The sequence below is a fragment of the Misgurnus anguillicaudatus genome, chromosome 10 (assembly GCF_027580225.2).
Source record: "Misgurnus anguillicaudatus chromosome 10, ASM2758022v2, whole genome shotgun sequence".
In the NCBI taxonomy this organism is placed as follows: domain Eukaryota; kingdom Metazoa; phylum Chordata; class Actinopteri; order Cypriniformes; family Cobitidae; genus Misgurnus; species Misgurnus anguillicaudatus.
This window is the reverse complement of record NC_073346.2, coordinates 2,295,209-2,311,545: the sequence shown is the minus strand read 5'-3', so window position 1 is coordinate 2,311,545 and position 16,337 is coordinate 2,295,209. Positions and strand designations below refer to the sequence as shown.

The following is a 16,337-nucleotide window of genomic DNA, read 5'->3' as shown; positions in this document are numbered from 1 at the left end:
CGATACATCAGTCATACAGTGCCACTATGACTATAAAGTGTCATGTGCTTGATTATGCATTATAAAATAATAGTTGCAATAAAACAGTCATAATGGGAAATCAAGTTGTTTAAATGTAATTCTTTTTCAATTCCACCATTTCAAAAATTCCGTTTCCTCTAGAAATTCACTCCCTGGATTTCATAACCCATGTTCCCACCCATTTCTAGCCCTGGGGATACGGGGATACAGGCAACATTTACTGTAGGTCTTTAGGCATTAAATGTTGGCCTGGCTGGCACATGGGTAAATGTTTTATGCAAAAACAATCACATTATCAGTGTTCTTATTTATCATTTATATTTTGCACTTGCATCTTTTATTAAATCACCCCTAAATTTCTTTGCTTTCATTTTACCCATGTAAACCTGTGAAGCTTAAGGCATGAAAAGCCTTAAAGCCAGGCAAGTCACAACTTGGTCTGGAATCTTGCCACATTTTTTGTTGTAGTCTTACTCAATGCTACACAAAAAGCCGACCCAACACACGCATGCACAGAAAACACTAGAATCTAGAAGCACTAGAAGCAGATGCTGCCAGCATTGATATATAGTTATTGTGCATTATATTTGTTTCCCTGTATAAAATATGTAAGATATTTAGTGTGAAGTAAAGTTACATAAGACAGTAAACATTCCAGAGACAGATATAAATTTTATTAATCTGTTTTATTTACCTGACCAGCCTGATAGACTAATGATGACTAACAATGACTTTACATGGAAGACTGTCAAAACACAGGAAGCCACTTTACAGTAAATGCTCTTGACCACGAAGACAGCTGTTCAGCATGCAGTGGATCGAGTAAGAGTTAGGACATCATGCGAATGTGGCGTTATAGCGTTCCACTTCTTTTGGGATTTTTCTTATCAGCCCTGGAGCTCACAGGTAAGAAATGAGTCTTCACTTCATTCATATAGCATAGGTAGCCCATTTAGCACAGAGGACGTCTGTAAGATGTCTGGTAAAAATCTGGAGATCTGAAAACATCTGTGTAAATACATCTTAGGTTATACATCTTAGCAGTTTTACATACATTCTGAATTATAAACATCTTACACATTGCAGATAAGCAAGCACTAAAAAAAAGTGTGATGTTTGCTGTCTGGGAGTGGTTTTCCGAACTAATCTAAAATGTGCTTTATGCTAAAGGTGCTTTTTAAGTAAAAAATTTTTTATAAATACTGATTTAGCGATTTGATAAATCTGAATCAACCTGATTACATGGTTTTATGTCTACGAAAGTAATTTTAACAGATTTTCAACAAAATTAATCATGCTCTTTCATTTTTTCCACAAGAGTTTTTGCTGTATTTGTAGCATTAAAGGAAAAAGAGTATGTATTTCGTCAAATTACAATTTTTTTTAAATCACTAGAAGTAATTAGAGCAATACAAGAACAGCAATACATAAGTGTACTTGAACTAGTCTCATCAAGTCTAACACAGTATACTTAGCCAAGGTTAAGTAATATTTTTTTTTGACAGAATGTAAAGATAAGATTTGAAAAAAAAAAGATATTAGCAAGTGAGGTGTTGATGGAAGAGATGGTTTTTAGTTGATTCTACAGAGTCAGATCATTCCAAAGATGAGGAACAGAATCAAAGAAGGTACGCAATAGTGATTTTTCCCTTTTTGGAACGGCACCACAAGCCGTCACTCTGTGACAGAGCACATGGAGGGTATAAGTCTGTAAGTGATTTAAGGTAAGGGGATGCTGACCCAGTGGTGGTTTTAAAGGCCAGGAGCAGAGCTTTTTACTTGATGCAAGCTGCTATAGGAAGCCAGTGTAACCTGACAAAGGGAGGAATGATGTGCACTAGTGATGCGCGGGTCGTCTCGTAACCCGCGGGCCCTGCGGGTAACCCGCGGGTCGGTTTGGGGCGGGTACAGAAATTGTAACTTTAATGCGGGGCGGGTTGGGGCGGGTCATTAAAAACAAAATTAAAAAACTGATATGTTGCGTCTAATTCCCTGTAGCATATTAAATATTTGGGAATATATATTTTTACACTTAATTACGTTCTTTGATAAGGTTAAATTACGTAGGCCTATGTGGCAACGTAACTTGATATCCCCAAACATTTGACGTCACGGAAGCGCCAAGTAGCTCCCGCTGGCTGCCAGCCACAACAACAAAACAAACAGAGAATTAAAAGATGAAAGACGATCTGCAGGAGAAATTAAGGTAGGGAATTTGTGAATAGATAATACAAATGCTGCTTTTTTGTGTGGTGATCTACTTTTAAAATGATAAAGCCGACAAGTTCTACATGTTAAAAACACTTTAAATACGTGGACTATACTGCATATATCTCTACATTGGATTTAGGGCTGTCACCATTACTCTATTTTCTTGAGAAGTTAAAAAAAATCCTGGAGCACATGTCGAGTACTGTTTAAAATAGCGGAGATTTAGTGAAACAAACTTGAAAGAAAATTACAATAGTATCAGAAGCATATATCAGCACAACCCTGCCTCTCTCTCTCTCTCTCTCTCTCTCCCTCGTTCGCTCGCTCTCGCGTGCTTCAGCTCGTGCATGAAAGCAAGAATGCGATGCAATTGCATGCTTGTAAATTTCGGAAGTTTACACGACTGATCTGCAGCGGGCAGGCATAAGATTTATAAAAACACATATGAGAAGAAAGGCACAGCAACTCAAAAAGACTTAAGTGTTTCACAATTACTCATAATGCCAATTTTCCCGTGGAGGCATGGAGCAGCATGAGAATACACAGTTGACTTTTGTGCGATCTGCCGGCATTGCCTTTGCTATCGATGTATTGGACACCCCTGGTTTATCATTATCCTATCTCTGTATTAATATGACCATGCTGGTTTCTATGGCTCATTGGTGTATGTTGTTGCCAGTTTACAGGGTGATGTAATCTAATGGCTGTTTCCAAGCACTCTTAGGCTGAAATAAAGCCTCTTTTTATTTACATTACAAATGCCTAGTATGTCTATTTTAATGGTCGCGGGCGCGGGGCGGTGCGGGATGTAAAAATAGATACAGTGTTGCGGTGCGGGTTGGGGCGGGCCAAATATTTCATAAAAGCGGGACCCGCGGGTTGGAAAAAACGCCGACCCGCGCATCACTAATGTGCACCCTCTTTGGCTTATTGAAGACCACTCTAGCTGCAGCATTTTGGATCTTCTGTAGGGGTTGGGTTGTTCAGGCTGGGAGTCTGCCCAGTAACGCATTGCAATAGTCCAGTCTGGACAGGACAAAAGCCTGGACTAGGACTTGTGTGCAGCATTCTAAGATAGGAAAGGTCTAATTTTCCTAATGTTTAGAAGGATGAAGTACGGGTGATGCTTGCAACATCCTCCATGACACTGAGCTGATCATCAATGACCACTCTCAGGGCTCTGGCTGTACTGGAAGGTGTAATGGTCGAATAACCTAGTTGAATGGAAAGATTGTGATGAATCTTACGGTCAGATGATATGACAAGCAGTTCTGTATTTGCAATGATCAGCTGGAGATGATGATCCTTCAACCAGAGTGAGATGTCAATTCTGAGATGCCGTGGGATCATCAGGCTGGAACCGCAAGTGAAGTTGTGTGTCATCCGCATAGCACTGGTAAGAAAAACCATGTTTCCGAATGACAGAACCCAGGGATGTCATGTATATAGAAAAGAGCACTGGTCCAAGCACTGAGTCTTGAGGTACACCGGTACTGAGACATTGGGGTTCGGAAACATCACCTCTCCATGATACTCTTAATGAACTACCTGAGAGGTAAGACCTGAACCACAGTAGTGTCATTCCAGAGACACACATAGCCTTGAGGGTCAACAGGAGGATGTGGTGATTGACAGTGTCAAAAGCGGCAGATAGATCCAGTAGGATCAGTACAGATAATTTGGAGGCTGCCCTTGCCTGCCTTAGGGTTTCAATGACTGAGAGCAGCGCAATTTCGGTGGAGTGACCCTCTTGAAACCAGAATGGTTGCTGTCCAGGTGATTATTTTGTGTGAAGAAGAAGGAGAGCTGGTCAAAAATATCACACTAAAGAGTCTTGGCAATGAAGGTAAGGAGATATACGGGTTTGTAGTTCTCTAACGTTGGGATTTTTTTCAACAGCTGGGTTATCCGGGCCTCTTTAAAAGCTGTGAGGAATGTACCAGTGAAAAGAGATGAGTTGATAATGTGGTTGAGAGCTGATGGAGAAATTACCTGAAGGAGATGGGTGGATATGAGATCTAATGGGCAGGTTGTCAGGTGGTTCAAAGCAAAGATCTTGGAAACATCCGCTTCAGATAGGAGAGAGAAAGAATGTAATGAGCATGTAACAGGAGTTTTAGCATGTGCAAAAAGCAGAGAGCTGACTATGATAGTGTTCGTTTTCTTCACAAAGAAAGAAGCAAAATCATCAGCCATTAAGTCAGATGAAGGTGGAGGGTGGGTGGACAGAAAAGAGCAGATAAGGTCTTAAAGAGAGCACGAGTGTCAAGTGAGCTGCTGATTTTATAGTAATAGTACTGAGTTTTACCAAAGGATACATCTGTGGAGTAAGGGGCCAGTCACACCAAAAGCGTTTATGGCAGTTGCAGGCGCCTTTTTTGAATGATATTCTATGGGCAGAGACGTTTGGGCGCTGTTTATGTGCGCCGAGCGCCTTGCGGTTTTCTGCCGCCTGCCGCGCACGCGTTTTTGAAGAAGCGCTGAGAGCGGAGAGGCGCCCGACGTCATTCGAGTCTTTCCATTGTCCAATCAAATGAGGGGAGAGGCGGGCCTTACAGTGTGGTGAGGGAAGTTTACAGTTGCTTTGAAGAACCGGACTCCACTCGCTCACTCTCTCCTGCGTGTTTGTGCACCTCTCACCCTCAAACAAGGTCAGAGCAAGCGTCATCTTTTTAAAGTTTCTGCTAATAAGACAGTTAACAGCAAATGAGCGCTCACGCTTCAATATTTGATTGACAAGACAGCTGACTCGGTGGTTGCTTAGCAATATGAAAAGCCGCGTCGCACTGCTCTTTTTTTTAAAAAGGCAGTGCGTCGTGCCTTGCGTTTGTAAGCGTTTAAAGCGCTTTTGGTGTGACTGGCCCCAGAGGCCAGAAGAGACTGATAGAGACAGAGGTCAGCAGGATCTTTCAATCTGCGCCACTCCCTCTCAGTAGCCCTTAGCTTGGATGGATGGTCACAGAGAACATCAGATAGCCAAGGGGCAGAGGGGTAAGGAGAAGCATTTTTACCCTCATTTCAGGATAGTAAAACACCAATATACTGTAGTAACAAACACTGAAAACATATGAAGAGTTTCGTTGCAAAACGAGATAACCACCGTTTTTTTAACTGTTCAGAATTCTCGTTTTTTGGTTGTGCATTCCAATTCATTTCAATTCAACTGCAGTTGGTTTGTTTTGATTTAAACCTTCATAACTTAAAAAATACAGCTAAGTAGCAGCATAAAACAAAATAATAACATCATAACATAATAATAAACATGTTTTGACAAAAATGTTAAAAAATGGATTTATCTCGTTTTGCAACGAAACTCTTCATATATTTAATTTGGTCTGTACAATTGCTTTGGAACAAAAATACGAGTCAAATTGACCCTTGAACATCAAAATTGTTACAAAATTAGTTGCGTACACTTCAAAACATATCAGTGTGTCCAAACTTTGCATGCATGTTCATGGCCATAAATGAGAAAAAGTCACAACATTTCAAGAATAAAATCATAATTTGTGTTTTAGGAGCATTTTAAATTTTTTTTGATTGCCCAAAGGTTGAAGAGTTACGGTCAAACGGTAGAATGTGTTGCCGCCAACACTCGCGGTATATAGGGTTAAGCATATCCATCTTGGTGGGCCTAAGCCATCCGTTGATTTGCACCTCTGTAGAACATAGTAAATTGCACAAAATGACTTCAGCTGGGTCAGACAGGGTCACAATTGTTTTAAACATTCTTTGTTGATGCAGCGAATTAAGTCTTGGTTGAGATGGTTGAGATCATTTACTCACCTTCGTTTTATAACTCATCTATGACTTTATCTCTCTGTGCAGTTCTTCCAAAACTTAAATCTGAATGATATTCTGGGCTCATTAAAAAATAAAAAATAAAATAACACTGAACAAGGCAATTGTGTGGTTTCAGGTGAAAAATAAAATTATTAAATAACACACCCTGGAAAAACTTAAAAAATATTTTGTCAACTAATCCTTTATCCTCTTTGTTATTTCAGAGTGTGCAGTGATCAAAATTTCTGTTAAAGAGGGCACAACTATCCACATTAATCCCACTGCCAGCACAAAGTGCAAAGTTTGTATCCAACAGAAACAACAGGTATGCCAGTCTTCTGTGGTCCTCAAAAGTGACACACTTTTGGATTTTGACTGTTTACAACCAGAGAAAGTATTCAACATACTCATCTTCAGAGATATTGGTAAGAGCCTTTGAGTCATTTAGACAGTGAAACATTGTTGTGTTGTTTATAGTATGGATAATTTACAGCAGAAAGTCTCCTGGAACTTGGAAGTCTATTTGAGGTAATCTAAAAACCTCCTCTGAGTGTGTTTCCTATAAATGTTTCTATGATTTGTGTTATTCTCTTCTGCTAAACTCAACAGGTTAAATTAAATGAAACTTTACAGGGAGGTAGATCCACAGAAGCAGAATTAAGCACACTCAGTTTAAAACATCTCAAAACTAACTTGTGTTAAAGTACTTAAAGGTGGGGTGCATGTTAAAAAAAACACGTTGAAAAAGGGAGTCAGCCGAGTACCAAAAACCATTAGAGGCAATTAGCAGTAAGGTGCGTGTCTACTAACCAACATCGTTTGCCTGGGTTGCGTATATGTAAGGCAGGTCTATTAAAAGAAGGTCCAGATTCAATTGGGGTGTTTGTGATTTCAAATGTCAACATTGGCTTTCAGAGATCATGCACCCCACCTTTAAGCATGTAGTAATATACTAAGCACTTTATATACATAAAACAATAATAGGCAAGTGCTGTATCGTGAATAAGTAACGGCTGAAGGGCGTTGTTAGGCACGACGTGATGCGGCCTACAGCACATAAGGATATCATTGCAGTTTTAACCTTTTACTTCCTGGTTTTTCACCTGACTTTTGCAACTAATTTACATTGAACAGGGTTGTATCATAAATATATTTTTAATTACAATTAAAATGTTTTATAAAATAGCTTTTTTTTTCTAGTTTTGCATTGTTTGTACCACCTGACACAGAAAATTCACCCATTACATTAAATTAGCTATTTTTCAATATTTCAAAGAAATCTAAAAACTTTTCATGTAGCCATAAGTATCACTTGGGGTTCACTGGATGAAGTGATATCATGTTTACTGTTAATACTTATTAACTTGTTAATAAAAGGTCAATGATTTAAAAACATCCTAATTGTTAGACAAACGTTTTTCCAATTATCTTAAATTCACAACAGCTAATCTGTAACATGCTGTCCAAACACGAGGTGAAGCAGGATTTAAATGCAGATGGTGACCTTATTTAAACAAAATTGTAAACATGAATCCATGGCATGACTTGACAACGAACAAGACAACGAACATGACAATAAACAAGACAACGGACAAGATTTGATTAGATTAGACTAGTCATAAACTAAAATAAATGTAAGAGCTGTCCAAACTGAAAAGAACTCTTAAACATACATCAGTGTCCTTTTGTTTTGCCTCGTTATATTTTCTTAGTAAACTAGGTCTAGTCCTGACTAAAGTAAATAATGCCTCTGGATACAAAAATATGCATGCCATGTCATTGACCCATATATATATATATATATGCTTATTTAAAAAATATAGCCATACAGGGTAACAACACATAAAAAGAAGAATGACAGACCATTTAGGCTTTTTTGTTTTTTAGGCTTACAATTGACTTTTTATCATTTATAATTTTGGTAATTCTACCAACAAACTGCACTTTAAAAAAATCACTCACTGTTGTCACTGTTTGATTTAACAATATTTTCCACAGGACAGACAGTCAGAATAAACATAGAGCCCAAAGATGATCCTGCCTTTCAAAGATTCAACCGCACCTTCATCTGGAATCTAAAGGCCCTATCTACAAATAGCTTCAATTTAAATTTCAGTAGGATGGGTTTACAACAGATTCGACACACAGACAGCTGCCCAGATAAACACATTTACACGCTCCGAGTGATGAATGTCAGTATTGGAAGGTTTTGTCAAAATGGGAGCATTAGACAAGTTGATATTCAGAATATTGGAAAACTTTCTTTGGAAGTTTCTGGAGGTCAACGTCTGGACGGAAAAAGAATTGATGTATCTTTGGGACTTAAAATGAATTGTAAGTGACATTTTTTTCAACTTTCATTTTATCAAACATTTGTAGAAAAAGTTTTAAATCATGTTTTAAATTTATGCCATTTGTACATTTTTAAATGTTTATTATTTTACAGCACTGGCTCATTTTCATATAAATTTGCAAGTGAAGAGGACAACACAGGACTTTTTTTCTCCACAGTATCCTGACAGTTTTCCTTCTAATGCTGAGACAGTATGGTCTTTTACTGTGCCTCCGGCTTACTACACCAGTGTGAATCTTTTAAACTACACTGCTCCAACATGCCTCCAACCTACAAGCACCCCTACAATGACATATACTTGGAAAGGTAAAGACCCAGTGGTAAAAAGGTTAAATGCTCCACAGCCATCAACAGAGCCTGGCAACTTTAGCCTCTCGCTAAAAAACTGCCAAATGAGTAAGCTGTCCCAGAAAGGCCTTAGGGTGAACTTTCAAGTCTCCACCATCAAGAAATCAAGGGGTATGTAACATTGTCATGTCTTGTCCTGAATGCTCACAGATTTAGAGTGCCTATAAATCCTGTACTGCACTACTTTTTATGTTTTGTTTAACAGCTTTTTTTCCCAAATTTCTAAACATGTATTAGTTAATAAAACAACTTGTATTTTCCACCCAGTAAGTATTTACCACCTTCACAAATCAATATTTTATGAAGGTACCAGGCCATCCTAGGAGAAAAATTATTAAATTAAATTAAATTTAAATTTTCTGTTATTCAACACTATCAGACTTTTGTACTAAAATGTCAACAAATACCACTGAAACCTATAGCTGTGTTTCCTTACTCCAGGCATTGCTTACACCCTCCCAGAATGATTTAGATGTCAAAGCAATTTTAAGCATCTGAAAACAAAATTAACACTGGTGAGAGTAAAGATTTAAAATACAAGTATTACGATTTCTAAGCATTTGTGATTTGATCACAAGTGGTTTAGTAAGACATCTGCGGTAAAATGGCTATCCTTTGACCAATGGTGTTTGGATTATGATAAGAGATTTTCTGATTTCATGATCCCTTATGAAAAATAAATTGATCAATGTCAATTTTATTTATATAGCACTATTAAACACAACCATGGGCTGACCAATGTGCTGAATAACATCAATAAAACATTTCAAAAAGACAATACAAAATAATACTATAAATCAATACAGAAGAAAATTCACAGTTTCAAAACGTCAAATAAAAGTGGTAAGCAGGGGAGGACTGACCTTCTGGCACACCGGGCAGTTTCATGGGGTGCGTTCCACTCCAGTTTTAGAAACGCACTCGCGAACTTCCTTAAGCACTTCCCCTCGAGGGAATCCCTGTCGCCATTCTGAAGTGCGTTCCACTTCGTCAAGTGGACAAGGGAAGTTTGTATGGACAAACCTTCGCTCCCTTGATTTTGACTGAGCAACTCGCGCTTTGCGCATGGAGGGGGGCCTCCACTTTCCATGTGATCAAGGGCTTAGGGCGATCCATTTGAACCTACTTCAAGTGTTTCAGCAGTAGTGGGCATTCATACAACGTAAGCAATGACGTACATTTGAGTAAACAAGACTGAGGAAAGTTAGCGAGGGAAGGTCATAAAAAAACGAACTGGAACACAGGGCCGGTGGGCCGGCGTACTTTTTGGGCCGATACATCTCATACTATCTTTGTCTGAGCAGCCCAGTTAGCTTTCTTTTTTTCTAGACAGACCGGCCCACTGACATTTAAGCAGCAGGCTGCAGCCCATTGGTTATTTTCTTTTAAACGACATTAAGCTGGCCCAATGGCTGACCAGCCCAGTCATAGTCCTTTTTTTCCTAGACAGACCGGCCCACTCACATTTAAGCAGCAGCCCATTGGTTATTTATTTTTAAATGACGTTAAGCTGGCCCAATCACCGTTTTGGTCTCTGTGCAAGCGAGCGTGCATCGTCGGTCAGTTCACGTGTTAAAATAGAGAGAGAGAGATGGAGAAAAACGCAAGGGAGGCGCAGGTAAACTGCGCGACAAAAAGAAACAGGCTCTTCAGGCAGATGCTGCAAAATGTGTTAAAATAACACATATGTTTTCTGCGGCAGCAGGACCTTCAACTCGCGTCGCTGATGATGATGATGATGGTTGCGGCACTGGCAGCACCAGCACGCAAAGTGTCAGTGAGAAAAGGGAGAGAGAGTCGAAGGAGAAGTGAGTGTAGTGTCTGTGGTAAGCAGAACTGTTTTCAAAACACAAGTGTAGATAGATACCCCTTGATAAAACTGAGTCAAAAACACAAAATTATGTTGATAAAGCTGCAATAAAATAATTGCACTCTTTGCTCTGTGACTACGAGAGTGTATCTGATTCGTAGATTTTTCGTTGATTATCTGTTTCAAAACGTATCAAGCAAAATCAAACAATCCAGAAAAAGATATGTTTATTGTATATAACAACACACTTGACATATAATGTTAAAAATCTCTATTACTGTAATCACACAAGTTTAGTTCAGTGAATGTAGTGAATACTTTCCTGTAAGTACTGCAAGTAATAATCAGTTTTCAATTTTACTGTACAGCACTTGTATTTTGTAAAAAGTCAGCAATTCAATGGCAAATTTTGCCAATTGCATGAAGCTTGTTTTAGGATTCATTAGTGTGGATTATACAGTTTTATTGCATTAATAAATAACACATTCTAGAAGTGTTTGTTGTGTCAACACTCACTCTTTTCTGCTATTAATTGGGTTTAGTGCTTTTATGGATTTGGAGTTGCTATTGCTATACATATTTAAAGGCGTGCAAATATGGGTGGTATTTGTAATTATAAACTGCAAAAAAAAAAAATATTTTAAAGAAACAAAATTCTTATTATTTTTGTCTTGTTTTAAGTAAAAATATCTACAAATTCTTAAAATAAGATGCTTTTTCTTGATGAGCAAAATGACCCAAGAAAATAAGTCTTGTTTTTAGACCAAAAATTTTAAATTTAAGTGATTTTGTGCATAAATCATGTGTAGTGTGGGCCGGTTTGGGCCAGGGCCAAATTTTTGTCCAAGTCCAGCCCTGGTGGTAAGTTTTAAAAATAGATAAAAAACAGAGATCAGGTGCCTCAGCCTCGACTTAGGGATGCATAATATTCTCTGGTTGGATAATATGCTCCCGATTTTTGAAGCACGTTAAAAGCCAGCTGCATTTTGAACTATTTGGAAGCAAGATAGGGCTGACTGATTAATCAGTGAAATGCAGTTGTCCATCTAGGTGTAATAAAAGCATGAATAGATTTTTCTACAGTTCTACTAGATAGAATGGGCTTTCCCTTCACTAATAGTTGAAGCTGAAAGAAACAGGACTTAACAACTGAATTTAACTGTTTGTCAAAATTTACACCATCATCAAAGATAACACCCAGATATTTTACCCAAGGCTTCAGAGATAAGGTCACCTAAGGTTACTTTAGGTGCACTAAAAGAATCAGATGGACCACACACACAATTATTTCAGTTTTACTCTCATAAAAAAAATAAAGACAACCAGGCTTTCACATCAGACAGGCAAGAAATAAGTGCTTCCAGTCCATTTGGACTTTTTAAGGGCAGACCATGCTTTCTGAAAATTGAACCCAAAGAGAGCATATAAAGTAAAAAAAGAATAGGACCTAGAATGGAGCCCTGGAGAACACCACACAACAAAGAAGCTACATCAAAAGAGTGTTGTCAGGATCCTGTCAGAATCTTGTCTTGTTTTGGCTTCTAGTTCATTGTTACAGGGTTCTGATAATACCATGTTTTGTGTGAAGACATGTGACCTTGTTTATTAGGCCATGTGCTTTCCCTGTCTTGTCTATGACCCCGCCCCCTTTTCGCCACATTTCTCCTTGCAATTGCTTGATCATTGTCACCTGTTCCCCTCTGATTTGCTCCCTTATTTAATGCCCTTTTGTTTGCTGTCCTATGCTCATTCGTTTTGTATTTTCCTGCATGTAGTCAGGTTAAGCCTAGTCAAGTGGTCAAGTAAAGTTTTGTCGATTGTCTAGTTAAGTGTAATTCTGTCTATGTATAATCTTGTTTCATGTTGTTTGCCCCCTTGTGGGTGTTGTTTTCCCTGTTTTGTCTTTTGTTGTTCGAATAAAGTGTTTGTTATCCCCGAAATGTCTGCGCTTGAGTTCTGCCTCACATTTCTGACAAGTGTTCAACAATGTTAACTTTTAAACTTCGACTTAAAAGATAAGAGTTAACCAATTAAAGAGAACTTCCTTTTATGCCTACGCAGAGTTCCAAGCTAGCAAGCAGGATAGCATGGTCCACAGTGTCAAAAGCAGCACTCAATTCTAAGGGCACTAGCACAGCATGATTCCCATTGTCACCAGTTAATAAAATATAATTTAAAACTTTCAGAAGTGCGGCCTCAGTTGAGTGGTGTTTTCTAAAACCTGATGGAAAAACGTCAAAGATCTTATTTTTATCCAGAGAGCTTTGTAATTGTTGCAGAACAACTTATTTTCTAAGATCTTAGAAATACAATTTAAAGTGGGTCTATAGTTGGCTAAAACAGAGGGATCTACTGTAAGTTCGTCCTCTTAAGCAAGGGATAAACTATGGCATGTTTTAACACAACAGGTACAATACTAGTATCCAAACATCGATTTATCAGGGTCAGAAAATAGGGACCCAAAGCATCATAAGTTTATTTAAGTGTGCTGTAAGTGTACTTTTTAAAATAAGAAAGTATACATTCAGTTCACTTTTAATGCACTTTTAAGAAATATTGATTATGTACTTACAAAAATCTTTCACAAAAAATCCACAATGTCAAAAAAAAGTAACTGAAGTGAGTTTCAAAAGTTTACTTTATAAAGACAACCTTTCCCCACTTTCCAATTTTTGTATTTTCTTAAGAATTCCAAAGCACAATGAATTGTGTATATTGATATAAAATAATTGTATTTCTCTTACAGTTGCAGGTCAGTGTGCAGGGGATCTTGTAGAGAATGAAATGCTGCAGATTCGTGTAAAGAGAAAAAGTCCTAAGTCAGCGTGTGTGTTGAAATCAAATTCATTCCCAACAGACACTGTCACCATAGCTTCAGGAAGCCATTTTGAACTTTATTTCATTGACTGCAACAAGGATGAACTGGAGTTGACTGTCAACATCACCATAGGTAGTCACCTGAATAATACAGTATAAAGTATGATAGACACAGAGCTGTGAATAATGTCATGGCCTTAATTACCTAATTTAACACATTGCAGTAATTTCACTTTATTCACTTTTGTGTCTCCCACACTGGCAGAAAAAATGTAAAAAAAAATGCTTCCAAGCTGTCACTGGGGTGCAGTACAATTTAAAAAGAACATAGTACATAGAGGTAACTCATAGGTACATATTGGTACCACAGAGTGCATGTTAGTATACCTCAAATGTACATATTTGGACCTTTTTTCACTATTTAACTACTGACAGTGTGTTATTGGAACTGTATTCTCGCCAAATTCAGAAAGACTTTCCTACTTTTTGTCCTTCAACAGAATGTAAGGAGTGGCAAAAGTGTACCAACATTCTATTTCCTCTGCACTTCTTTTACGAGCAAAACTGTATTCAAGGAGTTGTGAAGACCATTACCTGGCACCTTGATGGACCAGAGAACAGTGCAGTGGAGCTCCTGTCCTCTACAGACGGTTTGGGCTACTCTTTGCCTGAACAGAAATGCGACAGCAACGTCCATTTTGATGTGTCCCATGTGGACCGTGGCATAACTGTTGGGCAGTTTTGTCCGAAGGGACCCATTCAGAGCATCAAGATCTATAAATCCATGATTGCAGTTACTGTTTCCTTTGCATCCACCAGCGACCATAGCCTGGTGACTAACCTCATCATGAACTATTTATTTCGACAAGCAATATCAGGTAATTAATGATTATATACTGTAGTCTTGACCAAAGCTGTTACTGCAGAAACGTTAATCTTTATGTATTAAAAGTGTTGGCTGTTCTACCTTCAACAAACAGAGCACTATATATTCACTGTTGCACCGAGAAACGATTATCCAGCCTTGTTGGCCACCCCAGCCTGGCCATCTGAAATGAAACCATCTTATACTGTATCCTGGATTGTCACCTTGGAGTCAAAGTTTAAGAGCAAACTGGTGTTTAGAAATGTCAGCCAGCCCAAGTGCAAAGAAGTGAATGCAAGCATTGTGGTGCAGAGCATTCACTCTAAGAAGATGCTGTACAGCAATAAAAACGATGAGAACATTAAGGATTTGCCACTCTTGGAGAGTTTCTACCTCAACATGACTAACTGCAAGTCACCGACAGGAGCCTTCAGGGCAATGATGCAAATAACACTACAAAGCAATACAAGTAAGAAAAACCTGATTGACTTTTCTGTCTTTAACTTGCTTTCTGCTGTCTTATTATCTCATATATAAGTAAAAGAAAGACTTTAATTTGTGAATTGTATTTCTTATCTTGCTTCCAGACCAGCTTTTAGGCATTATCTTGGGTATCATGGGAATTCTCTTGGCAGTAGTAATAACAGCCATGGTGCTCTGTTTTGTTTTCAGGTGAGTTTTTCAAAATAAAAAAATGAGATACTTTTAACACATCGTAACATTTGATTTTGAACACAGTATTATCTCTTTGAGGTTGTACAGGCAGAAAAAAAGGCAGAATAAAGATCCCTCATTGTCAATCTACAATCCCAATGAGCATGCCGTCCTTCCAGGCCTCCATGTTTTTCCCAGGACACTGGAGAAGGAAGATTCTCATCACTATGATTACATAGATGACACTTTGGTTTATAGTGATCTACGTAAAGATGATATTGAGGAAGGATAAGCAGTGTAAAGAATCAACTATGAATGATAGTCCACCACATACTGAATCACCAAACTTTAATTGAGTTTTATTCAAGGACAGTCAACTAATTTTGGCTCACTGAAGACCTATATCGAAAACCTTGAGAGAGGGCATTTTAAAATCTGACTGTGAATGTGAGGAAACCGAGTTCCTGATGGAATTAGCAATGCTCTAGTGGTTTAAGGCCTACAAATTATGATGGTTAAAATAAGATTTTTACAGTGAAATTAATTTTATGAGTGTCTAATCATAGCTGGTGATTGTATGTATATGAACAGGCAGCATTTTCTACAGCTATGTATATTTTTAATATTGGGATGTTAACATTAATAACTACTTCAATTACACATTTTATTGTATGCCAAGACCAAATAATTAATCAAAATAACAAAAACTATAAGGTTTAGTGGATGCCTATCCCGGATCCAGCCCCCCACAAAGACGTCAGATGACCCAACAACGGAAGGACTTCAGACAATGCCAACACTGAACTCTGAATTGACTTGAATTTTTTTCATTTATTTGTGCATATGAGCCATTCTACTGAATCTGTGCCATTTTCATGTTCAAGTTGTAACTCATTTTTATCAACACAGAATCTAACACAAGAACACACATATTTTTTACTAATCAAAATGGGTACCGGTCAATCTCAGATAACAAGTTTATTTTTTAACATGGTTTCATAATGAAAGACAGATGCATTTTAGTAACATGACTAAGTTTATGTTATTTTTTAAAGGAGTGATAAAATCAAACAATCAATTTTAACTTGATAATTTGTTATGTAAGAGGTCATCATAATGCAAGTTTTAAAACTGAAAATGTATTATTTACTGAAATATAACAGACGTCTGAAGCGCATGCACACAAACGCGCGAGTGCGTGACCCTGATATATATATAGACATCTTACACAAAATTACAGTTTTAAAAATATCTGTTTTGACAAGAATTCACGCAGGTATGACCTATAATCTGTTAGATCTGAAGTGAATGTTGGGTTAACTGTTGAGGAAAAATATCTATTGTGTAACATTATATTAAACCCTTCCATTAGCCTACAGTATCTTAAAGTGGTCTGTCACAATTTCAAAATTAAACAATAAAAGAAAAACATATATGTAACATATATTGATATTGTTTTTGCTCTGCGTTAACAG

The 16,337-nt window shown here is 37.8% G+C and overlaps 1 protein-coding gene across 1 annotated transcript; it reads left to right on the top strand.

The window, feature by feature from the left end:
- The first annotated feature begins 522 nt into the window (after nucleotides 1-522).
- Nucleotides 523-16,022, top strand: cdcp1a (CUB domain containing protein 1a). Its single transcript, XM_055212064.2, has 9 exons — nucleotides 523-927; nucleotides 6,240-6,440; nucleotides 8,014-8,349; nucleotides 8,462-8,827; nucleotides 13,273-13,476; nucleotides 13,844-14,221; nucleotides 14,324-14,677; nucleotides 14,796-14,880; nucleotides 14,971-16,022. Exons 1-9 carry the CDS (start codon nucleotides 861-863, stop codon nucleotides 15,152-15,154), a joined length of 2,175 nt encoding a protein of 724 aa, XP_055068039.2. The 5' UTR covers nucleotides 523-860; the 3' UTR covers nucleotides 15,155-16,022.
- Nucleotides 16,023-16,337: the final 315 nt, after the last annotated feature.

What these genes read in the sequence shown, in the direction of transcription:
- cdcp1a (XM_055212064.2), top strand. Translation starts at nt 861, where the DNA reads ATGCGAATGTGGCGTTATAGCGTTCCACTTCTTTTGGGATTTTTCTTA. An exon ending in ATCAGCCCTGGAGCTCACAG is followed by an intron (nt 928 to 6,239) that starts GTAAGAAATGAG and finishes TTGTTATTTCAG; the next exon opens with AGTGTGCAGTGATCAAAATT. An exon ending in GTGCTCTGTTTTGTTTTCAG is followed by an intron (nt 14,881 to 14,970) that starts GTGAGTTTTTCA and finishes GAGGTTGTACAG; the next exon opens with GCAGAAAAAAAGGCAGAATA.